Source organism: Emydura macquarii, unplaced genomic scaffold, assembly GCF_026122565.2.
Source record: "Emydura macquarii macquarii isolate MOO-44397 ecotype Brisbane River unplaced genomic scaffold, CSIRO-AGI_Emac_v2 contig_968, whole genome shotgun sequence".
Classification (NCBI taxonomy): domain Eukaryota; kingdom Metazoa; phylum Chordata; order Testudines; family Chelidae; genus Emydura; species Emydura macquarii.
In genome coordinates, this window is record NW_027131105.1 from 15,419,075 (window position 1) to 15,446,904 (window position 27,830).

Below are 27,830 nucleotides of genomic sequence, written 5' to 3' on the forward strand. Positions count from 1 at the left end.
CACATTCTTTTTCAAACAAATGTTTTCATCAAGTATTTTTCCATTTGTTGTTTCTTAACTTCCTGTGCCCCCCGCCTCTGAACGGTTCCTAAAATGCTGAAGTTCCTTCCTTGGTTACCACACTCTGTAACACCAAAGTGAAATCCAGCTCTGGTAAAAATCTCATAAAGTTTGGTGGTTTGGGTTTGGATGAGTATTGAAAAGTTCAGATGATGATCTGGACAATCCGAACGGCTCTGCCAGACTGGATTTGCGAGCTCAGGAAAATGGCCTTTCTCAGGCTCTTTTGGCACTTCTCTATCTAGCTGAAACTCAGAAGCACAGCACATACATATTACAAAATGTGACCAATTGATTTTGAACCTCTCAGAGGTTTGGATTGAATTTTTGCATGGAGGTTTTGGTTGCTCATTGGTCTTACATTACCTGGCCATCTTTGCTCATGCCAATTGAAAAACCTGCCTTGCTCACATTTCTATGACACAGTTTCATATTTTTGATAATGGATTGTAGTTACCGATCAACAAAGGACACCAAAAGGCCGACACCCGACTTAAACACCACGCACAACTCAAAACTCCACCCACAGCGCCAGAGTAGGTGGCCATTTCTTCTAGAGTGATCAGTGGTGATATGGGATCAGATTTTAAAGGTATTTTAGGTGTTGCTGAATTCCGTGTTGCAACACCAAACTGATTTAGGAACCTAAATCTCATTTTGAGAAGCATTTTAGGCTGTTAGGAGCCTAACTCCCACTGGCAGTCGATGGGATTTAGATTCACAAGTGCCTAAATGACTTTGAAAAATGAGATTTAGGCTCCTAAATCAATTTGGCATTGCAATGCTGAACACAGCAATGTCTGAAATACCTTTTTAGATCTGGGCCATCGTTAGCAGCGGTGGCATTTACAACAATAGTTGTCCGTGGTAGGTTTCAGAGTTAGCCCCCCCCCACTGAACTGAATGGGGCAGTCCACAACCCTCTTAAAGCTGTTGCTTCTGCAGACTCCCCAAGACAATTCACCAATCGTTTGTGTTCAGAAGGGGCTCTGTTTTGTTTGCTTGTTTTGTGCCCATAAGATCTAGAAATGTGACGTGTGTGGGGTTTTTTAAATGAAAGCTTAACTTTTACAGAAACGGGGAGTGCCTAGAGACGTGGTGGCTGGTACTGGCCCACTCCAGCTCCCTGCTCCTAGCAGGACAAGAGGCCTCACAACTGTGTTGTCTGTCTGGTCTTCTCTTTCCTAGCTACTCTTGGTGACTGCGCCAAGGAGTCAGCAGTGGGACCTTTGCTGTTATGCGTGTGCACCTATCACCATTTGACAAAAGGTGTCTCTGTGACAATGGACTTCCTGTGATCGTATTTGATGATTGGGTGGCTCAGGAGATGGGGAATGGCCTACATTGCCTTTAGGTTGCTGTTTCAAGTCCTGACCTTGCTGGTAGTGAGTAAAAATTGTCACAGTTTGATGGCTGTTTGATCTCAGCCCAGGTCCTAGCGGACAAATATCCACATCAGCAAAACTGGGCCTCTGAATGACGTTACTTAGCCAAGAGTCCAAGGCCAAATGGGCCTGAGGGCAGAAATACCCTATCACCCTTAGACAAGGACCCTTAGGAAGGGGACAGTGGAAGGAGGAAGTTTATAACCCATCTATTCAATGCTGAACTGTCCATTGGAAATCAATGGGACGTGTGTTGCTAGATAACCGAGGTGCTTTTAAAAATATCACCAATGTGTCATCCTGCATTATGTTGCTGTTGAATTCTTGGCATTTTCCTTGCCAAAATAATATTCCCACTGAGGTGAAGTGAAATGCATATACTCCCATGGAAAATGGCCTCTTTTTATTACAAAGGTGAGTGAGTTCAGACTGGGTTGGAGTGTTCCATGTATTATAAATGCTTTGCGTTTGCCAAGCCAAACCAGCAAATTCAGCCCATGACCCAGGCTCGGTATCAAGAGAGAACAGTGAAGACAATCCGTTCCAGCAACAGGAGAAGAGATACGCTGGTATCCTGCTGAGTGGTGAAGAAGAGCAACAAGGCACATATTTCTATCCTTGCGCCTTCACCACAGCTACAAGGTATCCAGCGCCCCTTCTCAGGTCCCTGCAGTCAGAGGTAAGTGTGTGAAAGCCGATTTGTGTCTATTCAATCCAAGTAGAGTTATGGGGACACCATGAGGCCAGCTGGGAAAATTGCAATCCTTTTAATTTCCTAAGGGATTCTGGGCATTGTGTCCCATGATTCGTGAGTGGTAGTTAAAAATTGAGCGGTATCCACTCTCCTCCATCTTCCCAGCAGCTCTAAGCCGCTTCTTCCATTGCTTAAGACATTTTCTGGGTAATTCAGATTGCACAGAAAATGTTACACAACTCAAAACCTTGCCTTCTCTTGGGAACGTGACTCGGAGATGGTGGCTATTGATGGACAACATGCCCACAAAAACCCAGTTAATCAAAAACATGGGGTGACGATCACTTCCATAGAGAACATGGAGATAGAAGGTTCTAGGGAAGTCAGGGCTTTTGAGCGCTCCAGAGTATCCAGTATCAGGGCAGTTAGTAGCCTGCATGTTAATGCGTCTAAACAGAACAGGTGCTAGAGCCCCATCATAGCATAACTGCTCCTGACTACATATGGAGGCACAGATTCTTTGTATGTAGAGAGGAGCTGGTCTCGTAAGGATGAGATTTAAGGGAGGTCAGGCTAGAGAAGCACATGGTGACCCAGAGTGAAAGCGCCGTTTCAAGGGCTCTCACTACCAAGAACATCCTGTAAGCATGGTGCCTTGTGCCAAACTTTGGGGAACGTTTGCCGGCAGCAAAAGAGAAGATGCAGGAGGACAAGGAGAGCCCCTAGAACGCAGCTGAGCTGAGATGGGAGGAGACAAGGTCCTACCCTTTCTTTTAGGCAGGGCGGCTGGCAGGGCATGCAGGGGGAGACCCCAGTGCAGGTGGTTGGGTTTTCTGGCGTGGGCCCCATTCTAATTACGACCATGGCCAGACCTGCTCTCCAGGCAGTGATAGTCAATTGCCTAGGTCAGTCTGCAGATTCTCAGTGCAGATCTCACAGCAGCCGCACCCTCAAAGCTCTTGCATCCGGTGAGCTGGGACTCAGTATAATAATCATCTACCTTCATTTTTATTTAGCTCCTGTCACCATGGTATCTGAGCATCACCCTTCTCTAGCAACATACAGCCAGGGAGCTGCATGCGCTATGTGGGTGCATAAAACCTCATAACTAAGTCTCTGCAAGACTGACACAAATGATTCCCATTCTACAGGTGGGACGCTGAGCTAGGCACAGCCCAAAGTCACCCAGCAAATCAGTGGCCGAGCCAGGAATAGACCCAGGTCTCTTCATTCCAAATCCTCTGCAATAGGCACAGAGGCCCATCTTTCTATTACTTCGTTCCTTTGTTTTAGTGCCTCTGACCTACTCCTCTGAGGAGATCCATGTTTGCCAGGAACATCGTGCTACTCCACTTTTCCATTTCCTCACATTCATCACTGTCTTGGTGCCAACACATTTATGAATCCTAGAGAAGTGAAGGTTTTGGCTGATGAGTTTGTTGAGGTATGTAGCAGGACAGATCCAGCTGCTTCTCCCACAGCCATCCAGGCTAGCAGGAGGAAAACTTGTCTTGACAGAAAGCTCTGTATATCTGACTTGAAGACACAACACAAAGTCAATCTTTGGACCTAATTAGGGGCCATATTTACACAGTCACTTTTCTGTGCTCCTTTCTTGTCAGCATATTAGAGAGAATTCTGTTTCTCCTGACCTGATTGGTGCCTGGAACTGCATTAATTCTCTTTCTCTCTCTCATCCCCCCCGCAACTTTGGAGCAGCTGCAGCAAACCATTTATCATTCTCTGGTGCTGAGAAAGTCCAAGGGACTTCATGTGGTTTCAATCTTTGTCAATTAGAGTACAGTGCATTGCGTAAAAGGCTATAATCTGCTCCCTTTCTCTGCACTAATCAATAAACTGCTACCAAATGGCCAGCCGTTCAATCCCTTACACTGCTGGAGAACGTGGGGCTCTCCAGAGGGCTCTTGGCATGGAACTGTAATCAATTCAGTTAAACATAAAAACAAAGATTTCAGCTGAGTAATAAATCTGCCCTCTCCTCCGCCCCCCATCTCAGTCCTCTGGTAAATGTCAAAACTGGAGCTAATTACTGGGCAGAGCAGAAAGTGACTGCTGTGATAATCTCGCCCTCCTAAAAGGACAATTTGTAGTATGGCAATTGTGACCTTGTCTACACACACAGTCACACGGGTGCAAAGCTCTGTGTGGACACTCTTATTCTGCTTTGAGTGTTTTATTTCATTTTAATTTAAGCCTGGTCCCATTTGAAATAAGCCTAGGTTTAAACCAAGTGCAGCTACTCGGATTTTTGTGCTAGTTTAGCTAAATCAGTTTAAATCCACACCTTTAGTTAAATAGGTACAACTGTGTGTAGAGAGAGACCAAGGATTGTCCAGTGGTTACGGTGATCGCTTTGGACTCGGGGCACTTGGGTTTAATTCCCTGATTCACCACAGCCTTCCTGTGTGACTCTGGACAAGTCATGCCGTCTCACTCCGTCTCTGTTCCCCATCTATAAAATGGGAATAGCAGCACTTCCTTACCTCGCAAGGGGGTTGTGAGGCTAAATACACAGCTCAACGGCTGGCTTTAATGCTCTGCTTTTCTGCCTTCACATTGGCGAATGGCATGACAGAGCCTTACTCTAAGCAGTCCCAGTAACACTGTTCGCTTCGTTTTTCAGACCATAAGCTGTATTTCCTGTACTGCCTGATATCTCTCTCGCTCTCACACACACACACACACACACACCTCTTCCCCCTCCCCTTCACCCCCCCCCCCCCACACACACACAGCCCCAGAGGTTTATTTAAAGACATGAAGGTGGTTCTGCCAATGAAACAAAACTGAGAGTCTGTGATATCAAGGTTTCCTTCCAGAGCTTGCTAGGTGACACTGACTGGATTGTTTACCAGCTGGCAGAATAAACAGGCTCCCAGTGAAGGGGTGGGACGCTGTGTTATGTCTTTAGCTGTGTTATGTCTTTAGAGGCAGTGTGAATCGGGAAGGAGGCTTTTCCTGGTTTGCTTGTGTTTACCTGTGGGCCCTTGCGCGCACGCGCACGCACACACACACACACACACCCCCGGGAGAATGCAGCACCTCTAACAAGGAATTGCTGCTGGAAAAACCCTGGCTTTTGATATAGCCGCCACTTGTCACGGTAGCTGGTGCGCCTCCTGGGGCTGCTCTGTTAGGAAGCTGCCGGCAGCTCCTCCTGTGCCTGAACGCATGTTCTGGCTGCACTGGTGAGGCCCCCTCAGCTGGCCACGCAGGAGGAGGCTTCTTCAGTCCCAGACCTTTCGTTCCTCAAGATTGCAGGCCCAGCGGAACAAGAGGGTAATCTTACTGAAGGAAAGGGGCACATGCTGCTCTGTTCCATGGGTGCAAAGCAGGAGTGAGGCCCCTGCAGTCACTAAGGGCTGGTCTACAGTACAGTTAGGGCAACATAAAGCAGCTTACATTGACCTAATTATATCAGTGGCTACGCTACAGCCTTCCTCCTGCTGCTATAAGTGCCCTACTGCACTGACAGCATAACGCCACCTCTAGGAAAGGTATAATAAGGCTTATGTTGGTGTAATTTGAGCATTGGATGTCTTGTCAATTTCATGGCAGGAGCCATGAAATTGACAGAAAAGCCAGGCAGCTAGACCCGCCCAGCTACCCTGTGTTCCCCTGGGCAGCTGGAGCCCGCTCCTGGCTGGCAGCCAAGGCAAGAAACCTGGACTGCTTCCCACACCTGGTGAAGCTGGGGCAGCCTTGCCAATTTCAAGGCGTTGTGAAATTGACACGGCTGCCTGGCTCCTGGGTGGAGGGTGCAAGAAACCAGAGCAGCTGGACTCCACTCCCTTGGAGGGGTGGGGGTCGAGAAGCCCCAGATGACTTCCCCTAGTGGGGAACAGGGAGGGGAGATGCCCTGGGCAGCTCCCCCTGCTCCTGGCAGGGAACCGGGGGAGGGGGAGCAGCCCCCTGGGAGCTGGCAAGCCTGTGGGGCAGCTGGGCTCTGGGCAAGGACCTGAGATCCTAATCTTTCAGCTCCCCACACTGCCTGGCTTAGGTTGGTGGATGTGCTTGTGGTGAGGCCATGCCACCGACCCACAGTGGGTAATGGGATATGAACCTCACAGTAATTACTAATATAGGTCGAGTTACGTTTTTAGTAGACATAGCCTAAATCGCAGCTCCTCACTGCGCTTTAGGTGCCTAACTCCCTGTGGATTTAGGCACCTAAAGCCCATGTGGCGATCTGGCTTTAAGTCCTCTAAAACAGATGCTTTCAGTAAATAAGGAGCAATGGGGAAAGGTGCTAGCACAGCAGGCAGCTCTGGCCCCTTGAATGTGAACTCGGGATGCTGATTTCCCAGTCCTGCTCTAATGCCACTGACTTCAGGGCCATCATTCCCAGCGCAAAAGCAAGCCTATTGTGTTTTGTATTGCAATGGACACGAATGCAGCGTACTGAGTCGGCGGAAGTGGTACCATGGGTGAGTAGTTAGCGGGCACGGCCTCAGCCACACCTGTGCTCTAATTCTACTGGTGACTTGTGTGAGGTTTAGCGGCTGCCCCCACCCCTACAATGCAGCTAATACTAGAGGGTCACACGTGATTACTGCGCTGAGTTCATTGCACACACCCGGTGCAATGGCTACACAAGAGTTACTGACGTGCCGTGTGTGTGAGCTACCAAAGCTTGTGAAGGCTAGGGTGAATAACAGTAAGACTGCTGTGGACGCAATATTGAAGAATTTGCATTCATCTACGAGGGTGATAGGCGCATTACAAATCTCTAGATATAATCGGCCGTAGGGAACAATCTTATCGGGTTGGTAGCAGGCTATGCAAAATCATCAAGCAGGTCTTTTTCCATTTCTGAGTCTGTCAAATCTTGCTGTCATAGCACTACAGAATCAGTTTAAGGAAACTATCTTAGCCGTAAGAATACGTTATCCTGCGTGGCTGTCTCTTGAAATCAGCCCATGAACGTTATACAGCCCTTAGGTCGGCATGCAGAGCTTCTCTTAATGTCAGTGGGATTAAAGTATGCAGATCTAGGGCAAAACATGGGCCCAGAGATAAGTGAACACGTCAGCACCGAGATCAGGTCTCTACCACAAAGCGGCTTGCTTGTATTTTCCCCGCTTTGAGGCTCATTTTCAAAATTGTTCACAGGCACCTCAGCCTACTTACCTGCTGCCTTAGCACTAAATCTTGTGTCTTGTTATGGAAGCCCTTTTGAACTATGAAAAACATGTTTAGAAGGCAACTAAATGCCCTTTTAATATGCACTTTAAAAAGCCCCCTATATAGAAACCATTTCCTCCTGTTAGATCATATCTCTGGAGGATAGAAAAGAAACAATTTGATGGCCTGCGTTCCTTACAATAGAGCAACAGATCTATTTGGCTGCTTCGCCAAACAGCCAGAGTTTCTGCACGGCCAGATCTCAGACCTTAGAGAACAGTGCCATTTGTGCCCCAGACATATTGGCCGCAGCCACAGAGACACATCTGGGATTGCCAAACCTTCCTGCAAGGAAAGACGACATCCAAAAGCTATAACATTTGCTTGACAAGCACAGCAGTTTTACAGCAGCAGAACACAGCTGGGACTGATTACATGTTCCAGCCCGAGGACGCAGTCAATATTTACCACCAGAAAAAGCTGGTAGTTAAGAGAGAGTGTTTATTGAAATAACTGGAAGTGCAAATTATTGCTTTAAAATATAAGTAATAAGCGTGACCATGTGTCAGTTACTGGCAATCATAAATCAGGAGAATGCTGAGTCTTGCCTGACCCACAGCCAACAGGGGTGAAATTCAACCCCGTGCAGAGGGCCAACACCACAACGGGTGCACTGAGTTTGTGCTGGCCCTTCGCACCAGTGTGAATTTCCTCAGGTGATTGTAGGGAAGACAGATGTAGGGTTGGACGATGGGAGCAACCACCTAGTCATTTCTCCTTTTAAAACAGGGAAAGATTTCTTGTTAGCATCCCACCTGTATTTGATAGCAGCCTTTAACTACCTGAAAGGGGGTTCCAGGGAGGATGGAGCTAGGCTGTTCTCAGTGGTAGTAAATAACAGACCAAGGAGCAATGGTCTCAAGTTGCAGTGGGGGAGGTCTAGGTTGGATATTAGAAAAACGTTTTTCACTAGGAGGGTGGTGAAGCACTGGACTGGGTTACCTAGGGAGGTGGTGGAATCTCCATCTTTAGAGGTTTTTAAGCTGTGGCTTGACAAAGCCCTGGCTGGGATGATTTAGCTGAAGTTAGTCCTGCTTTGAGCAGGGGGTTGGACTAGATGACCGCCTGAGGTCCCTTCCAACTCTGATATTCTATGTAGGTTCTTTTTTACCCCGATGGACTGTGCTCAGACACTAGGAAGAGGCTTGCCTAATTTGATCAAACCCTCACTCTAGTAGGGAAGATATCACAGACAAGGGAGTCCTTAGAAAGACTGCATGGGAAGTTTGCCCTGCTGTACCTGTTCTGTGGAGAGAGGACTTTGTTCTGTAGGGTCTCTAAGACAGTATCAGGTTCACTTCTTAAAAACATTGCAGAGCTCAAGCCTATAACCAAACTCGGATAATGCACGCCGCCCCCTTCCCCACACATCCGTAACTGCTCATGCTAATGTTTCAGTTTGAATGCAAGTCACCCTTCTTTCCTGGCAGCGCTGCTGCAATTACCACACACATCCGCTCGTGGTTGAACACAGTTGAAAATGAATTGTGCTGACTTCACACAAGCTGCAGCTGTTTAGATACCGCATCAAAGGCTGTGATTAGAGGGCAATAGGGTGTGAATGCTGAAATGCAACCATCCACGAAGCTAAAATTCTGTTCAGCATGGGCTGCAGCGTTTACAGGTGTGAACAAAAAGGAAAAAGGGGTCAATGGAGTTAAAAGCCATGTTTTCAAACCAGGACATGGCCTCAAGCAGTACCGCATAGCTGAACAGCCCCAGAACCTACGGGTGTTCACAGTCTAAACTGTGATCTGAATTTTGCAAATGGTCCCTTTCTTTATAATGATCTGTCATGCGAAGATCCAGACAGCACTAAGGCTGGGATGTGCAACAGGGCCTAATGGAGTTAGGCATCCAAATCTGTTCATATTCAATGGAGCTAGCTATTTAATCCCCATAAGCGCCCTTAAAAAATCTCAGTCTAAAACTTTAGGGTGCTCAAAAGCCAGATTAGAAGTTTAGGGCTTGCTTCAATCTTTTAAACCACTAAAACTCTGTCTGCAATCTCTCCAGCTGTTGTAGCCATTAAATATCCAGTCGACAAAGCACGTCTGAAAATCTCCCCCACCTGCCTAGCTGCATCTTTGGGTGCCTACATTCCCTTAAAACTCTGGCCCTAACCGATTTGCTAAGGTCAAATGGGAGGGTTGTAGCAGAGTAAGGAACTGAACTGTGATTTCCAGACAACCAAGCTAGTGCCCTAAACCGCAGCCAGGGGCTGCCTCTCTTAGGGCTGGGGAACATCACTGACCAAAGCTTTCTATATAAATCAATAAGCATCAACAGTGTGACACACTGGGGGCTCTTACAATAGGTTAGGCAAACGCCTGCCAGGGAAGGTCAAGGTTTACTTGGTCCTGGCTCAGCACGAGGGGCTGGACTAGGTGACCACTCAAGGTCCCGCCCAGCCCTACATTTCTATGCTATACGGTGTTTTTTAAAGGGGTGGCTGGTTTATGTATCCTAGCTGCGAAATGTCCATACTGTGCAGGTCTAAGTGCTCGTGATCTAATGGTTCCTTGGCCCTGTGCCAAAAATAGTGATTAGAAACAACAAAATAATGGCAATAAACCCCCCCAAATTACGAAACAGTTTACAATTTATTTCTCTGTGTTTCTATAAACCATAAAAACTATGGAACAGACTTTCCTTAAACTGTCAAACAAAGAATAATCCATTTTGTCAGTTACAGAAGTTCGCTTAGTCAGGTTCCGCCCTGGATGACCCATCAGTTGGTTGCAATCCATTGGGGCACATTCTCTGTGAGACCCTTAATACTTGAGTTATGGAGACAGAATTTTAAGGCCTTTACTGATTCTCCTGCCCTGTGGGATGTGGTGGGGAGAGAGAGGGGCAATAAAATATAATTTAGTCAGGCTTTAACTGCTGATCAGGGATGGTGCAACATCCTCATCTAGGATATGATCCAAAGACTAACTGAAATCAATGCAAAGACTCCCATTGACTTCAGTGGGGTGTGAATTAGTTTCCTACTTACCAGTCAGTTACACTTATACATTTTTAAGCCAATCAAAATGCAGATTTGCCAAGATATGACCCATATTCCTTAACCCCTTGTTTCTTGGATGCACACATGCATGGAGTGCACTGTTTTAAGATGGCTCAGTCACTTTCAAAGCTGGATAAATCCAGACAGGTGCTGCTTCTTTGGTTCTGAATTATACAGCTGTAAAGCACTGCTGTGGCCAATGAGGGAGGGGGGGTGAGGAAGGATAGCAGCCCTGTTCCAGTTTAAAGGCGTGGATGTATTCTCTAAAGACCCTGTTGGACCAGGTTAAAGCACCATACTGAATGACGTGCTTGGCGAAGGAGCAATGGGCCAACGCTGCAGAAGTCCTGTCAGTTTCCCAGTTTCATACCTGCCCCATTGATAAGCCAAACCAAGCGGAAGCAAAGTGCCAGGAATCCCGTGCCCAGGAGGTCGCCCAGGGCAGTGAGGTAGGGGATGGAGAAGTTGTCTGGATCCAGGGCCTTCCTCCACATCAGTCGCACAATCAGATCAGCCATGTAAAGCAGGATTCCCACCTGCAGAGAGAGACGACAGGCGTCGCTGTCAGTGGGTGACAGGCATGCAGCAGGGATACCGTCGGCACCTGTTGCTAGAATAGACTGTCATTGTGGTGGAGGGATGGAGTGCTTGCCTTCAATGAAGCCAATGGGGGACTTTACTGTGAGCAGGATTAGGCCTAAACCGTGTAGGGAAAAACAATGGGCTAGCCTACAAAGGGTGACTTTTGTAGGCCCAGGTTTTATGCTTCTCATTTACATTAGAAGTACAGATTTTGGCTACCTTGTTTTCCCTGGCAGTCTCTATGGCCAGCTAGAGACCTAGTAGCTTTTTATCCCATCGAAGATACCAAGCAAGTGAACCTTGAGCCATTGAAAAGAGAAATGATTTTTATCTAGACTCTCTCAAAATCTTTGTGGTTTTTTGTTTTTCATTCCTATTTAACTCAAGATCCTAATAAACAGCTGGAGGAAAAGCTTTTGTTAAAGATTAAAGACCGCCTTCTTAACTCAATTAAATATGGAGAGAGATCTCCCACTCCATATCTCTAGATCTGCCAAGGGACATCTCAGCACATCGGGGAACACAAGACTGGGCATTTCTAAAGGGAATAAACCAAGCAGGAAAAACCCCAAAACACAACTCCCCTCCCCTGCACTATTTCTGAGTCTTGACATATCATTATGCAACTAAAAAGTGTACAAGCCTGGTGTTTTCTTCTCTACTGGACCCCCTAGAAATTGTTCATCAGCTGTGACGTTGCTGGGATTCTGTTACCAGTGCTGTAATGTATTGCATGTATTTTTATATTTGGCTCCAATTGTGGGACTGGTTCTGCCATGGTGGATACGCAGAGTAACAAAGTTTTTTAAAAAACCAACTTCAACTGTGGTGCCAGAATTGTGGGTCGTATAAACACAGGCAGAGGATGGCAAAGGATGAGCCGAGCCAACTGTTTACACTTGCAAATAATTTAATCACAGATGCAAACCTGACGGTAAGGGGAAGCAAAAAGAGGAACAAAATCTTTTATCCTGCAAGCTAACGAACGTATAGAATGACTCATTTAAAAGGGTGAATGAACCAAGAGCATCAGTGAGTTCAACTGATGGCAACATGCGTCTGGGAGTAGGACGATGGAGCATGTGAGTGGGGAAGGCAGAACAGTGAAAGCAGAAAGGGGCAAAGGCAGAACCGTTGGAACTGGTGTGTGGTATCTCTCAGCATCTCAGACCTCTTGGTGCTGGGTTTTCTCCTTGCTGAATGCAGCTCTGACCCACAAAGTCCAGTCCTCCCCCGCATCCCGCAGGTTTTCACTTTGACATGTGAACTCAACCTTGCAGGACTATCATGGAAATTTACCAGCCTAGTACAAAATCTGCTCAGCTGTCTTTGGCTGTGATGACCAGCGATACCGGGGGTGAGGGTGAATAAACAAACTAAAGAGATTTATTTGCCCACTAAAAATATCATTGCTGCAGTGGGACAAAGAGCATTGGATAAGCCTGTTTAACATCCAGCACAGGGATGTTTCTGCCACTAATAATTCCTGGGATTATGGAGACTGGGTGAGGATGTGGGTGGGAGATGACTGGGACTAAGGGACAGCGACTGGGATTTCTACTGTGAACATTTGCTGGCTAAGAATTTTTCCTTGTTTAAAAAGTATCTGATAAAGTCGGCCTCAGCTCAGTCGGGCTCTTTTTTTACCTGCAGCAAAGCAGCCGTCAGATAAAACATCACAAAGGTGAAGGTGATGGACGTGTGCCCCCCCTGCAGAAGGCGAATGGTGTATAGGAACACCAGGTGTCCAGGGATAACTAGCAGGAACAGGACACGGGCTGACTTGGAATTCACTCCTGCGGAGAATACATATATTAAAACAAACCAGGGCAGTTACTGCTTGTGGAGGAAAGAAGCAGAAAGCTTTACATCTTTTAATGACCACAAACATATCTGCGGATGTTAAATACCACTGCTGATGAGTAAGGGAGAGACACGGATGGTTGACAGCTCGTTTGTGAATGATACCCACGATCTATATTAAGGAACTGAGTAACTAGCTAGTTGTTTTATCCATCCCCCCTGGATCCCACTGCTAACAGCTTTGCTAGAATATAAAGTGAAGCCATTGCCATATGCAGTATTTCCAGGAACTGCCCCCAGCAGCTTTTTCTGGCATTAACCTCATAATAAAACGATGTTCTATTTACGTACTCCAGCTCGCAGCGCTCTGATTCTCTCCTGAGCCTCTTGCTTAGCTTCCCACAGCTGTTCCGTTCAGCTGTCCCACACAGCTCCGGTCCTCACCCAGCTCCTGCTCTGACTCACCGTGATCCACTTTCCTATCTCTGACTTGGCCCTAGCATCAGGGCACAAACTTCCATCAAAAATCAACAGAAGCCAGTCATCTAAAAACAACAGCCCGGATTCAGATTTTGCTTATGCCAGTGTAACTAAATTGGCTTGATCAGAGCCACTCTTGATTTTCATAGCATGAGCAAGATCAGAATCGGCCCCACTATGTGCTATAGTCTGCTACTAATCCATGCGTTGGGGCAGCTAGGAGGGCTCCAGTTACAATGGGCAACTCGCCATCTGAGTGCATTTGAAGTTTATTTTCCAATGATTTGTTGCCAGGTAAACTTGGTGCTGGTGAGAGGTAGCCTGGAGGCCACCAGTCCCTGTCCATCCACTGAGCATCAACCTGCCTCTTGCCAAGGCACCTCAACCCAGCCCTGGAGGGAAGGAAGAGGAGTTCATTCTCCACAACCCATTCGTTCCTTAGCCAGCAAGGCTGACAAAGAGTGCTCTCGTTGGGGTGCTGGGTTTTGCAATGTGCACACCTGGAGTTCATCGTCTACCTGACGTGAAGAATGTGGTGCATGGATTGGGCCAGTTCTGCCTCATCTTGTATGGCAAGACTCCAGGCATGCTCCAGAAGTGCAGGAATGTGGAGATGCGGCTGGCTTGGATGGCTACCAGATTCCCACCAACACCTGCAAGTACAAAATGCAACAATCACTTCAGTCTCCCTGCTAGCGGCAGCAAGAAGCACACACAGTGCATTGGCCTAGGGACTTAGGAGAAGGTTGGCCAACCTGCATGTGCTCAGATGCTCAATGGGAGTGATGGTTAAGTAAAAATAATCTCAATCCCATGAGTCACAGTGATACTGTTTGATTCACATGCGGGGAACAGTCACCAAAATCACAGCAAAAGGAAAGTTCAAATTAACTTCTCTTTTTGGCTGTTGTATATAAAACATTCCCCCCTGGAACTTCTGCTTCCCATGACAAGTCACAAACGTCACATGATCAGCAATGATGCAAGTCCTGTCAGCACGAACTGATCTCTGGGAAACACCTAGTGTAAACCGCCTGTGCAAAGGCAGCTGCTGCTCTCAATTCTACTTCTTGGAAGGGCTCAGCTAGAGAGACTTTATTGTTTAAATCACAAGTGAAACAGGCAGTGATCATCCTGTTCATTTGGAGGCACCTGACACTTATTAAGTGAGAAAGAATCAGATGAGACTGAATCAGCCCTAACCATGTTGGGTAATTAAAAGGCAATTAGTTCCTTCCAAATTGTTTAATTCTGGCAAACATGAAATAGCAGCTACATTCTCCGTTGGAGCACTGACTACATTGTAGGGAGCAATCCTGAATTGCCTATAGGTCTGTATGTACATGTGTGTGATGGAGGGAATGGGATGCACTGGATAAAATAATAATGAGCAAAATCCTACAGCCTTTACTTGTTTCTTTTCTCAAGCACTCTCTCTCTCTTTGAAAGTGAAATTTGCCAGAGTAAAAATCAAGTGAAGACTTCAGGACTTGATCCAACAATAATATGACCTAAAAGGTGATTTTTGCAAACTGACTCCCTGAAATTGAACCTTCAAACTTTGCATGGGCATCTTTGCCCGTGCAAACTGGGAGTGCACAAAAATGGGGGCATCCTTAATTCTGCAGATGATTTCGGGCCAATGAATTTTCTCTCTGATGTTTAGTAGTCTGTGTTAGCTTTAAATGAACTCTAATCAATGGAATAGCTTTGATTTGATTTCCTAATATAGTTTTTTGGCTGATAGCACTGGAAAAGGTTTGTCATAAAAGGCGTGTCTATGCTGCAATGTAAACCCGGGGTTAGCAGAACTTGAGTTAGCAGACCCTGGGTTTGTTAATCAAGGCTTTGAATGACTACACTCATTTGTAACCTCAGGTTAAAAATTGCTGAACGCTGAGTCCCAGCCTGGGGCTCCAGCACCTACACTGCATTATGCAGACCCGAGTCCAACCACTCATATCCCAGACTTCCTATCACCCTCCCAACATGTGTCTGTTCTAGTCCTTTGTTCATGGTGCGGTGTGGGAAAACCTGGCTGTCCACCAAACTTGACTGTCCAAAGGACAAAGAAAGTCAGCCCGTGGGACTGCAGAATACTTTTGGGGGACTCCCCTAATACAAGTCAAGGGGGCAGCATCTGCACTGCAAAGCAATAGGATATGAACCCTGGGTCCCAGCTTGACTCAGGCTCGGCCCCGGGGGGTCGTGGGAACTGGGTCAGTGTGATTTCTGTGTAGATGGAAGGAGGGTTAGGTTTGAGCCTGAGTTCGAACCCTGGGCTTATGCTGCAGTGTAGACATACTGAAAGACTTTGCACAAGTTTAGCAGGACATCTCATGGGTGTAAGAATCACAGCAGCTTAAAGAGCAGCTAGCTGACAAAATGCTTTGCAGATGTAATGTCTTGTTTCCTCTGGATTGAAACTTGCATGAAACATTATATCAGAAAAAAGAAATCAATCCAAAAGCCCAGGTTGTTTCCACAGTTGGCTAATCTTGGTCATCAATGCATGTCAGAAGCTTGGACCGATTGCACAGCTAAGAATGTCGATTTCAGAGAGGAAGGAAATGGTTTTTCTTGTGATATTTGCCATGATTTAATGCTCATGAAACTCAGGGTACGTCTGCACTGCAATTAAAAACCCGCGGCTGGCTGGGCCAGCTGACTCAGGCTTGTGGGGCTCTGGCTAAGGGGCTGTTTAATAGCGGTGTAGATCCTCGGGCTCGTGCTGCAGACCAAGCCTGGGACCCTCCCACCTCGCAGGGACCCAGAGCCTGGGCTCCAATCTGAGCCCAAATATCTACACTGCAGTTAAACAGCCCCTACGACTGAGCCCTGCGAGCTGGAGTCCGCTGGCATGGCCAGCTGGGGAGTTCTAATTGCAGTGTAGACACACCCTAACAGCAGCCCCCAGATATAGCAGGCTGGGGCTCTGCAGGCTTCCTCCGCACAGCTCTGCTAATACCTCTCAGTCCTGCCCTGCAGCACCCCAGCTACTCCACTCCAGAGCCTCTCGCGATCTGAGGATATGTCTACACTGCAATCAGAGGTGTGATTGCAGCTCAGGGTGGCATACTCGTGCTAGCTTTAACCTGGCTAGCCTGGCTAACAATAGCAGTGAAGACACAGTGGCACAGACCCCCGGGCAGGCTGGGAGTGGGAGTATGGACCCAACGTTCTGGGCTTGTACTGCCCATGCCGCTGCACCTTCATTGCTATTTTTAGCCACACTAGCTAGATTCAAGCAGTGCAGACATATCCTGAAACTGCCAATTGTTCTGCAATGTGTGATGTGGATAAAGAAAGACCAAGAGGCCCACCAGACTCATTTTCAGAGCTGAACTCTGAACCCAGCCCTCTGGAGGTGAAAGGAGAATAACATGCACATAACCCTCCCTCAGCTTACCGTTAATCACAGGTGTAAAAACTGCCATGCCTTCGAAGTTTGGGTCAGTTACAGTTTTGTCCAAGATCAGCCCACCAATGCTGTGAAAAATGACACAAAATGAAAGCTTATTAATTATCATCAGCTACCAGGTACAGAATATAAAATCAGCACAGATAGTTCCATCCCACAGACCGTACAGATGAAAATGACCCTTTAGGACAGGTGATCCAGGCCTTCCTCCATTGGCCAGAGCAGTATTGTTTCCTACAGTAGCTGACAATGGCTTCTTTTAGGGTTCATTTCTCACTGCCAGATAAATATTCTTTTAGCTGTTCGCAGTGACAGCCCGAGAGAACTAGCGTGGCTGCAAATGACCACATGTTGTTTTTGCCATGACACTGCATCTAAGCCATGTCACTCCATTGCACTGTACTGGAAGGTAAAGGGTGCCAGGATGCCCTCCAGCTTTGTAGCAAAGGCAGAGGCTGTTAGCACTTTGAGGCAAGAACTGTCTTTTTTTGTTCTCTGTTAGTACAGCTCCTAGCACAATGGGATCCTGGTCCGGCACTGGGGCTCCTGGGTGCTACCACAACACAAATAATGTCAGTTGTACAGGCTGAATGTTGCACAGGTTGCATTTGGCTATGGAGCAGATTTGTTTGTTTTACGGAAGACAAAATGTCCCTTATCAGATCAGGCTATTGGCCCATCTAGTCCCTTAGCCTGTGGCTGTGCCAAACACTTTACACTTCAGAGGAAGCCACAAGTAATGCAACTGGCCGACTGTGCCATTGCATGATACTTTGGAAAGAGGAGATTCTGTCCAGGCACCCAAAGCGTGACATCTGATTACCCTCACCACTAGCCTGGCTTACACAGTATAGCGCAGTGGAGTACTGCAGCAAGAGAGGAGGTGCTGACTGCACGTAGCTGTGAAGGCAGGGCTCACAACTGCATTCGCTCTGTTCACCGGTGCTGGAACCACGGTGTGAAAAGTGTGTTGGTCCTGAAAGCTTTACCAATGATCCATCAAAGTGCCTCTAACAAGGACAGGTCCTGAGAATTTAAAACCCTGTCACTATAAATTATCACTGGAATCACAGACAGGCGGGATTTTATATTTTGGACACTGCCCTGGACCTTGGATTAGGTTGACTGTTATTCCCTGAAAGAGAAAGAAAGATGGTGGGCTGGGGTGGGGGGAGGGCGGTTCCAAGGTTTACCTGCTGATGCTCATTGCCACGATCACTGGCTGCCATCCAGACTTCAGGACCTCGGCAATGGAAGGACTTTGCTTGGCAATAGCAACCCAAAGAGGAATCATGATAACAAATACAGCGCAGATCAGAGGCGAGAGGTATTTCATGTCTGGCATGGAAAAGAAATTCAAAGTTCAATGCAGTTTACACACCTCCAACTCCATAAGACTGTGAAATCTGACTGGACAAAACCATGACATTCTGACTGAAAGAAAGGAAGCAGGGCTCGGGACTCAAGTCTTCATGCTGCAAGACAGCAATCACATGAGCCGGGATATTTTTTCCCCACAGTCCATAATTACCCTGTGAAACTCACTGGCATAGGATATTACTGAAACCAAGGGATTAGGAGGATTCAACCCATGTTAAGTAGCAATATGAATCAAAACATCTATGCACTTTCATTAGATTGGATAGAAATGTATATGGGATATAAATTCTTTTATTTCAGGGATAAGTCAACCACTAACTCCCTGGGGCTAAGAAGAAACTTTTCTTATGGGCAAGTTATGCCACAAATAGATATGAGGGGGCATCTCATCCCTTCCTCTGAGCCATCTGCACTGGCTATTGTTGATGCCAGGACAGCAGACTAGATAGACAACTGCTGTTTTCCTATGCTTCATACATCAGACAGCTGAGAGGCAGGATTTTTACTTGCTGGTTTCCATTCATTTCTATTAGCTACTTCAACAGCAGCATAACCTTGAAATGATCTTCAGAAGCCAATGGCACTTAATAAAATGCTGCACTACAAGAAAATAAACATGACTCAAGACCAGAAGAAAGCATCAGAAACACCTTTAAGCGATGGGGATTGTGCCAGGCCTTTTGAAACGCTAATAAATTTTCTACAGGGCTCTCCATCTGCTCTCTTTATTAAGTACAAAGCTGGGCTAGCTGCAACACAGTTTTTGCAGGTATTCTGATATATAAAGCAAGCTTGATACGTGTATTTTTCCAAAGATATTGTCAGGGCCTTAGGTTAGAAATGTAAGACAGACAGCATTAACTTTCTTAGAGTACTATCGTATCTTTATCAAAGCTTTTTTACACAGGCATGTACTTATCATAGTGCACTTCACCCATCACTGAAATGCAGCTTCTTCTGGGGTGTAAATGGCAGCTGTTTAACAGTGCACCGCATCCCCTCAAGCCAGTTAGGCCAGGAAGCAGAGACACATGATGGGACATATAACTGAGTTAGATGCTAAATAGGCCCTTGCTCTTTTGGGCATTTGGCAATTAGCTCATTTTTAAACCCCACAAATACAGGACCTTCACCTCTATAAGGTATGATCCAACGCCCACTGTAATCAATGGAGTGATTCCCTTTAGAATCAGTGGACTTTACATCAGGCCTTTGGACCCAGTTCTGCCACCCTTGCTCATAAGTAGTACCTTACTAAGCAAGATTACTACTTGTTGAGTAAAGTACAATTGAGTGGCATAATAGGCCACACAGTAATGAGCGCTGGAAGGAGAAATGTTGGTTTTAAAAGAGTATAAAACACCGTGCTGGAATAAGGGGATTATACCTCAGGGAAAAAATGTAACTTGAAAAGGCATGTAATATTCCGGGCCTTCTAGGATTCATCTGTATCCTTAAGGGAATATATTTCTCTGTGGTCAAGAACTGCAGAGTCACACACTCTGTCCCACTTCTCTCTCATCCCCACTGAAATACAGAAAAGTTTGGAAATCTGGGAATTATGAAAACCCACCAATTGGGTGATGTTACACTAGTGAATGACACGCTATAACCAATCTCCTGCCAGAGCACAGCCGAGTGATAACTCCACCAGAATTTATGTCCTCTCCAGCCAGGATACCTAGCTGCAATCATAGCCCCCTAAATTCACTGCTGCTCATTATTGTATTGCTACATATTACCACTGTATTCCATAATGCAGGCCCTGAGAGATATCACTGGAGATGGATCTGCTGAAGGACACGCCAGTTTTGTGTAGGCAGATGCCACGGCATCTTGGGAAACTGCACACTGAATAAATACATTTCTGAAGTGTCGGAAAACTAGAATGAAATGTCTCTTGGACTTCCCCCTGCCCCTTTCTCTCTGGGATGTGGATTCCATTGTTCCCCTATTTATAGGCTAGTGGAATAAGTTATTGTAATAGGAAACAGCTGTCTCACTCACAATTTCTGTTCTCAATTTTCAGTGAAAGTTTGGGTTTAGTTGTTACAGACTTTTTATTTAAAAAAAAATCCTCCACAGATTTTTAAAAAACCCTTTTCTCTGTCTAGGTCAAGACCATGGTACTTTGCTCCACCATTTTCGAACATCAATTAAAGCAGAAATCACATTATTTTCTCCTATTCCAAAAACTGCCCTGTGCTTTTCCCAAGCTCATATAGGGGAAGCAGTTCAGGTGCCAAGGTTTTTAACCAATCTGTGGCCTTTAGGATTATGTCTACACAGCAATGAAAAATTCACATCTGGCTCATGGCAGCTGACTCAGGCTCAGGCTGCATGGATGTTTCATTGCTGTGTAGACTCCCTCCCAGCTCGCAGGGTCCTAGAGCCTGGGCCCCAGCCTGAACCCAGACATCTGCTCAGCAGTGAAACAGCCCCGTGAACCCGAGTCTGCTGGCACAGGCCAGCCATGGGTGTCTATTGCTGTGAAGACATACCCTCAGGGCATGGTTAACACAGCAGTCACAGCACCAGCCTAAAGGAGTTCTCCCTAGGAGACTATCCAGTATTTTCTCCCCCATTCCAAGATGATAACAATGCTCTGTGCTCCTAGGAATTGTGAGGACCTATCATAAGCCTCACAATAGTATTGTGAGGTGGGGAACATTATCATTCCCATTGACACGTGGTGGTGCAGAGGCAAAGAGAGTGTAAGTGACTCGGCCAATTTTGCAGTGAGTTAGTGACAGATGCAGGAACAGATCCCAGGAGTCCTGAACCTGTCTTCTGCTCTAACCACTAGGCAATATTATCTCCATTCCATTGGCTGGTCCCAAAAACCTTACAACAAACTGGACAGTCATTGGACTTAACCTACAAAGTCATTTCCATCTCCAGCTCCCTCCTCCACAGCCCTACAAGACCATTCCCTGTTGTAATGCTGTGTCCAGTCCAGCTTTAACATTCCCAGGAATGAGGCTGCTTCCCTTCCACAAATGAACAGCTGTCCCTGTCAGGAGGCTTCCCCACTATCTGAACCACAGGCTCTCTGCTAAGTAGCTTACCTATGTATTTAAAGAGGGTGCTGCTGATTCCTGCCAGCAGGGAGAGGGTGATCAAATCTCCAAGGCTCGCTGCTATGGGAGTGGCGACGTTGTCTGGGTTTATCCCCACCTTCCTCGCACCAATGATCACTCCGATCATCACCAGACCTAAGGAAGACACAGACCAGAGGTTGAGACACACAGGACGATGCTGTTTTCTGTGTTGGCACCACTGCTCACAGTGTGCCAAGGCTTCCCTGGTTCCAGGCTGGCCCAGGAATCTGGGGACAGCAAAGGTGACTTAAAGTCGCCTTTGCCCATACTTGGATGCTGCACCGAGCGGAGTCTGGTCACACCCAGGAAATGGGCCCATGGTGCTGAAGAAGATGGCTCTTCCACAGCAAACTTAATCAGAGCAGGTCCATGGGCACATACACAGCAAAGCAAACACCACGGCTCAACGCAGGCACCAAATGTAAATACTTCCATCCCTGTCAGGTGCTAGTCTCTACTGGTTTGAAGTAGGACCAGGAACAATGCACACTGATAGACATACACACACTGAGCATGCAAGACCAGGCAGCAGTAGCAAGGAACTAGCTTGGTGCCATTCTCTGGGATTACACCTAGATTCCACAGCACAAAGACATTTTCCAGAACACACTCAGTACTATTCAGATTTTTTATTTGCTTTTGGATCCCCAGGTGGCATGGAGCTGCCATCGCAGGCCATAAGCCAGCTCCATGCCCCCAGCCTACGGGTCTTGGCTGGGTATCTTTTTCCCACAGCGATCCCTGGCTGCCACAGCAGCCCCTTGGGGACCATAGCTCTTAAGGCTGCTCCAATTTACACAAGGGATGGCCTGCAAGCTGGACAGCTTCAGGATCAAGGGGTAGAAGAGTGGCTCATAGTCACATATGCTCTCCCCTTCTGAGATGTGCTATGCAAAATTCAGCTGCAGTTCAGGATCTGGGTCACGATCTCAGGCCGGTTGGTGATGGTGGAATTTTGGCTTATTAATATCAGCTGGTGAGACCCAGACTAAACACAAAAGACCAGGTGAGAGTCACACTCTGAGAACAAGAGAGTGCCCTGCTACAACAAGCTAAGCCAGATGAGCGTGCAGCAAAATGCTTTGCAGCATCACAGCAGCAACAACAGTTCATTTCAGTTTATTTGAAAAACGGAGACCTTGGCAGAGATCTGGGGCACTGATCAGATAAAACTCTTATCTGTGGGCAAATCAACTGACAGATAAACTTACCAGCCTGACCCCGCTGTTCTGTGACTGTCTAGGGCAGGGGCTGATCTCCAGCCTCCAAAAGAAGCCCAGATCAAATGTCCTCAGAGCCTGCCATGGCATTCTGCCCTCCGCCACAGCCCCACGCTGACCACCTGGATGCAGGGCAGGAAGGATAACACTCTCTGGCTCAGAAACCTGTGTCTGCTCACAAAGGCATGCAAGTGTTGAGTCTCCAAGCATGCCTGGAACGTACTTTGCTCTTCCGAACACCACATCTCCAGCCCCCCCCCCCCCAACAGCTCACACACATGCACACGCTAAGACATGCACACACGGTGCTCCCCTAGAATGCACACCCAGACACACACACTACCCTTTCCCCTGACACAAATCACCTGACTCCCCTTCGATGTACACACACTACCGCACACATGGTGACCGGCGACTGGTCCCCATAGCTAGGAAAGACCTGGCCATTAGCTGAGGGCCTACCGCGGTGTGTCAGCCAAGTCCTTCTCTTTTACGCCCAGTAACATCTGAGGGGGAACAAAGGATGATAGAAGCCGGGAGGACTTCTGAGAACTTGTCTAGTGTTCCTCAGCACAAGCATCTCTGTTAACCTTGGACTCTTGCCTGGGACATCTGCACGCTCTTGACTTGTCCTCTTTTTCTTAGAAGACTTCATAGTGCTTGTGCCCAGGGCTTCTGACACACCAGAGGGCTGCCAGTTTTGGTTGGCCATATTCCTGGAGGTTTCATCACATGACATAGTCTTTAATTAAAGATTCATCTTTAATTCCTGGAGACTTCGGGACAATCCTGGAGGGTTGGCAACCTACACACTGCCACCCACTCCCTCATTAGTAAGGATGTCACGGCGCCCTCTTGTGGCAGATGTGCAAATTCCTACTCTTCCATTGAACCAGCCACTCCTTAGGACACCATCGTGGAACAGCTGCCAAGACCGCAGTTCTTCATTTCGGACAGGGAGACGCAGACAGAGAAGTGAAGTGATTGAGCCAAGTTCAAAAAGTGAGTCCGAGATGCAGATAGGAAAAGAACTCAAGAGAGCTGACTCCTAACACTAATGTGTTAAACACTCTATCACACTAATCTACCCATGACCTTCCACTGTGTAAGAGCCATTTCCCATCCCTTCTCAAAAGCATACCACGTCCCCCAGACAGAAATGTGTGTGTGTATGTTGTGATGCTCTGAGAGAGAAAAGATGGTTACCTACCTTGTAACTGTTGTTCTTCGAGATGTGTTGCTCATGTCCATTCCATTGTAGGTGCGTGCGTGACCCGTGCACGGTTACTGGAAAATTTTTTCTCTTAGCAGATCCCGTAGGGTCAGCTCCGGCGCCCCCTGGAGCCCCGCGCACATCCCGTGGTATATGAGGCGCTGCCGGCCCTACGCCTCCTCAGTTCCTTCTTGCCGTCAACTCCGACAGCGGGGATGAGAGGCGGGTCATGGGATGGACATGAGCAACACATCTCGAAGAACAATAGTTACGAGGTAGGTAACCGTCCTTTCTTCTTCGAGTGCTTGCTCGTGTCCATTCCATTGTAGGTGACTTGCAAGGAGCACTTTGGAGGCGGATTCGGAGTTCATAGGTTCTTTGACTGCAACACCGCCCTACCGAATCTGGCATCATCCCTAGCCTGCTGCACAGTGGCATAGTGGGACGTAAAGGTATGAACCGATGACCACGTAGCAGCTTTGCATATGTCCTGCATAGGCACATACGCCAAAAATGCTGGAGAAGATGCCTGAGCTCTGGTGGAGTGAGCTGTGACGTTGCCCGGAAGTGGAACCTTTGCCTGCTCGTAGCAGAAGCGTATGCAGGTGGTTACCCAGGAGGAGATTCGTTGCGACGAGACAGGTAAGCCTTTCATCCTTTCAGCCACCGCGATGAACAAGTGCATGGACTTACGGAGTGACTTCATCTCTCCAAGCAGAAAGCCAGGGCTCTGCGTACATCCAGCGTATGCCATCTCTTTTCCTCTTCGGAAGCATGCGACTTCAGGAAAAACACTGGCAGGAAAATGTCCTGGTCGGTGTGGAATTGTGATACCACCTTGGGCAGGAAAGCCAGGTGAGGCCTCAGCTGGACCGTATCCTTATAAAAAATCGTACAGGGCGGCTCCAAGGTGAGTGCCCTGATTTCAGACACTCTCCTAGTCAATGTGATAGCTACTAGGAAGGCCACCTTCCATGACAGTAGCAGAAGAGGGCAAGTTGCCATGGGCTCGAATGGCGCTCTCATGAGCCTAGAGAGGACCAAATTCAGGTCCCAGGGGGGTACGGGATCCCTGACCTGTGGGTAGAGCTTTTCTATGCCCTTCAGAAATCTCGCTGCCATGGCATGAGAAAAAACTGATCTCCCATGAATCGGGGGATGGAAGGCTGACATGGCAGCCAGATGCCCCTTTAGCGAGGCAGTAGCTAAACCCTGAAGCTTCAGGTGCAACAGGTAGTCTAGGCCCACCCGAATCAGTGCCTGGAAGGGTGTAACTTGCCGTGCTGCGGCCCAGCAAGTGAACCTCTTCCACTTGGACAAATACGATGCCCTCATGGAGGTCTTCCTGCTACTCATCAGCACAGTCTGCACCTGAGTTGAGCAAGCTTGTTCCTCCAAGCTCAGCCATTCAGCCTCCACGCTGTCAGGTGGAAGGACTCCAGGTCCAGGTGCAGAAGGCGCCCCTGGTCCTGGGAAAGTAGGTCGTGCCACCACGGTAGCTCCAGGAGAGGGGCGACCGACAGCTCCAGGAGTGTCGTGAACCAGTGCTGCCTGGGTCACGCAGGTGCAATAAGGATGACCCTGGCCTTGTCTTTCTTGATCTTTAACAGGACCTTGTGTATTAATGGAATGGGAGGGGAGGCATACAGCAGCCCGCCCAACCAGGGAGTGAGGAAGGCGTCTGACATGGCCCCCTCGTCCCACCCCTGAAAGGAGCAGAACTGGCTGCACTTCTTGTTGACCTTGGTTGCAAAGAGATCCACTTGGGGAAACCCCGACCTCCGGAAGATCATGTCGGCGACTGACGGGAGGACAGACCACTCGTGAGAGGTACAAAGGACCTGCTGAGCCAGTCTGCTGTGGCATTCTTGATACCAGGCAGGTGAGAGGCCACCAGGTGAAAATGGTGGCCTATCGCCAGATCCCACAGACCCACCACCTCCAGACAGAGGACTGAGGAACGAGCCCCGCCCTGTCTGTTGATACAGTACGTTGCGGTGGTGTTGTCTGTCAGGACCTGAATCACCTTGCCCTTCAAGAAGGGAAGTCAACACTGCACATGCTAGGCAGATCGCTCAGAGCTCCCTGATGTTTATGTGGATTCCCTGGTCCTCTTCCGACCAGGTCCCCTGGGTACTACGACCAGAGCTGATGTGCGCCCCCCACCCCAGGTCCGAAGCATCTGACACTAGAGTCATTGCAGGGCCCCCGTCTGCAAAGGGCATTCCTTTCATCACCATTCGGGGATCCAACCACCATTCTAGGGAGGCCAGGACCCGTGAGGGCACCGTGACAACCCTGTCCATGGGGTGTCTGCTCGGGGCGTAAGCCAAGGCCAGCCATAGCTGAAGCAGTCTGAGCTTCAGGCGGGTGTGGTGGAGCACATAGGGGCACGCTGCCATATGGCCCAGCAGCTGCAGGCAGAGTCGTGCTGTTGTACTGGAGCAGGCACAGAGGTTCCTGATCAGGCCGGACATGGCCTCGAACCGGGCCTGCGGCAGGAATGCTCTGGCCTGTGTCGAGACAAGAACTGCCCCGATAAACTCTATCCTTTGCATAGGCGCTAGGATAGACTTCTGCTCATTTATTAGCAGGCCTAGCCTGTGACAGGTGGCTCGCACGAGGTCCAGACTGGCTTGGGCCTGAGCCTTCGACCTGCCTCTGATTAACCAGTCCTCCAGTATGAGTAGATCTGTACCCCTCGACGCCTGAGATACGCACCCACCACTGCCGTGCACTTTGTGAACACCCTCAGGGCTGACGATAGGCCAAACGGGAGGGCTGTAAACTGGTAGTGGGAACCCCCCACCACGAACCTGAGGAGCCTTCTGTGACCCAGAAATATCGATATGTGAAAACACGCGTCCTTCAAATCGAGGGCAGCAGACCAGTCTCCTGGATCCAGGGAGAGGATAATAGAGGCCAGGGAAACCATGCGGAATTTTTGCCTTCTGATGTACTTGTTTAGGCCCTGCAGGTCCAGAATGGGTCTGAGACCCCCTTTGGCCTTCGGGTTGAGGAAATATTGGGAGTAGAAACCTCATCCTCCCATATCCAGCGGGGCCTCCTCTACGGCTTCCAGCATGAGAAAATTGCACATCTCTTGCAGGAGGAGTTGCTCGTCAGAGGGGTCCCTGAAGAGGGACAGGGACGGGAAGGGATGGGGAGGGGGAGAGGAAAATTGGAGGGTACAGCCCGATCCAATGGTGCCCACGACCCAGCGGTCTGATGTTATATGGGCCCAGGCCAAGAGGAAAGGAGTGAGACAGTTAGGAAAGGTAGGGATGCAGGATCCAGGTGCGAGGCTGGAATGTGGTCCCCTTGTGCACCATCAAAATGAGAGCCACTGAGCGGCTGAGCGCTGGGAGGTAGGCAGCTGCGCGGTGGAGGAAGAAGACAGGCCTCCCTAGGTGCCAGCCTGTGGTGGTGATTTTAGTCATCCAGTAACGTTTTGGGATATGGCTATGTGGCCACTGGACCCCAAAACCCCAGAATCCTTTCACACCAGCTACTGAAAAGTCTCCAAAGGGGAAAGGAGCAAACAGTTCACGGAGGGCGGGTGGTGCAGAAGAAACCCACATGGAAAGGGTGGTTTCTAACTGGCCCGTTTTAGCGGGCATGGGGGGGTTAACAAGACTCACCCAGGGAGAGCGCAGCTATGAATGCTGTCGTCACGCTACTTGCACAGAGCACTGCGGCCTGACTCAGCTCCACGTGCCCCTTTGAGATTGCTCCCAGGATGACAGCAGCTATGGCAGCCAGCAGCCCCACCACCGTGGCCTGTACCTGTTGGGCAAAAATCAGCTGGTAGACAGTGTTCCATGTGGGGTCAGGGACCCCAGACATCCACACAGCAGACTGTGATCCCCTTCATCGTCACCTGCCTGGCACTAATCAGACATGGGGATCATTCCACCGCACATTCAGGAAACGGCACCCCCTAAAAGTCAAACTCTAGCTGATTTCCTCTAAGAGAAAATCCCAGTTCCATCAGGACACTCACTAAAGAATGTAATGACCTGGCTAGCGTATATGTGCTCCACTGCTCTCTACTGGATGGACTCAGAACTGATCCATTGTGTGTCATATGCCCTATACTGTTAATGGAGATTCTCCTTTAGATTAAGTAAAAGGGGCCTGTGCTTGTGCATGAGTGTGAGCTGTTGTCTGGGGGGCTGGAGATGAAGGTGTGGCTCTGAGATCTATCCCTGCTGCTGCAATGAAGTTCTAGGTAGGCAGCATAATTAGGAAGGGAGATGACCACAGATTTGTT

At 48.2% G+C, this 27,830-nt stretch overlaps 1 protein-coding gene across 8 annotated transcripts in view; it reads right to left on the reverse strand.

Moving 5' to 3' along the window:
- Positions 1 to 7,771: 7,771 nt before the first annotated feature.
- Positions 7,772 to 27,830, reverse strand: part of SLC41A3 (solute carrier family 41 member 3) — a 39,794-nt gene continuing 19,735 nt past the window's right edge. For 6 of the 8 annotated variants that reach the window (XM_067544308.1, XM_067544315.1, XM_067544309.1 and 3 more), the window contains 7 exons: positions 27,199 to 27,343; positions 21,092 to 21,238; positions 17,837 to 17,981; positions 16,632 to 16,711; positions 13,741 to 13,875; positions 12,587 to 12,735; positions 9,928 to 10,893 (listed from right to left, as the gene is read on the reverse strand). In XM_067544308.1, the coding sequence (XP_067400409.1) occupies positions 10,708 to 10,893; positions 12,587 to 12,735; positions 13,741 to 13,875; positions 16,632 to 16,711; positions 17,837 to 17,981; positions 21,092 to 21,238; positions 27,199 to 27,343 (987 nt within the window). In that variant the 3' untranslated portion in view covers positions 9,928 to 10,707. Of the gene's footprint in view, positions 9,873 to 9,927; positions 10,894 to 12,586; positions 12,736 to 13,740; positions 13,876 to 16,631; positions 16,712 to 17,836; positions 17,982 to 21,091; positions 21,239 to 27,198; positions 27,344 to 27,830 lie in introns of those variants that run through there. The other 2 variants (XM_067544313.1, XM_067544312.1) reach the window with 2 other exon arrangements.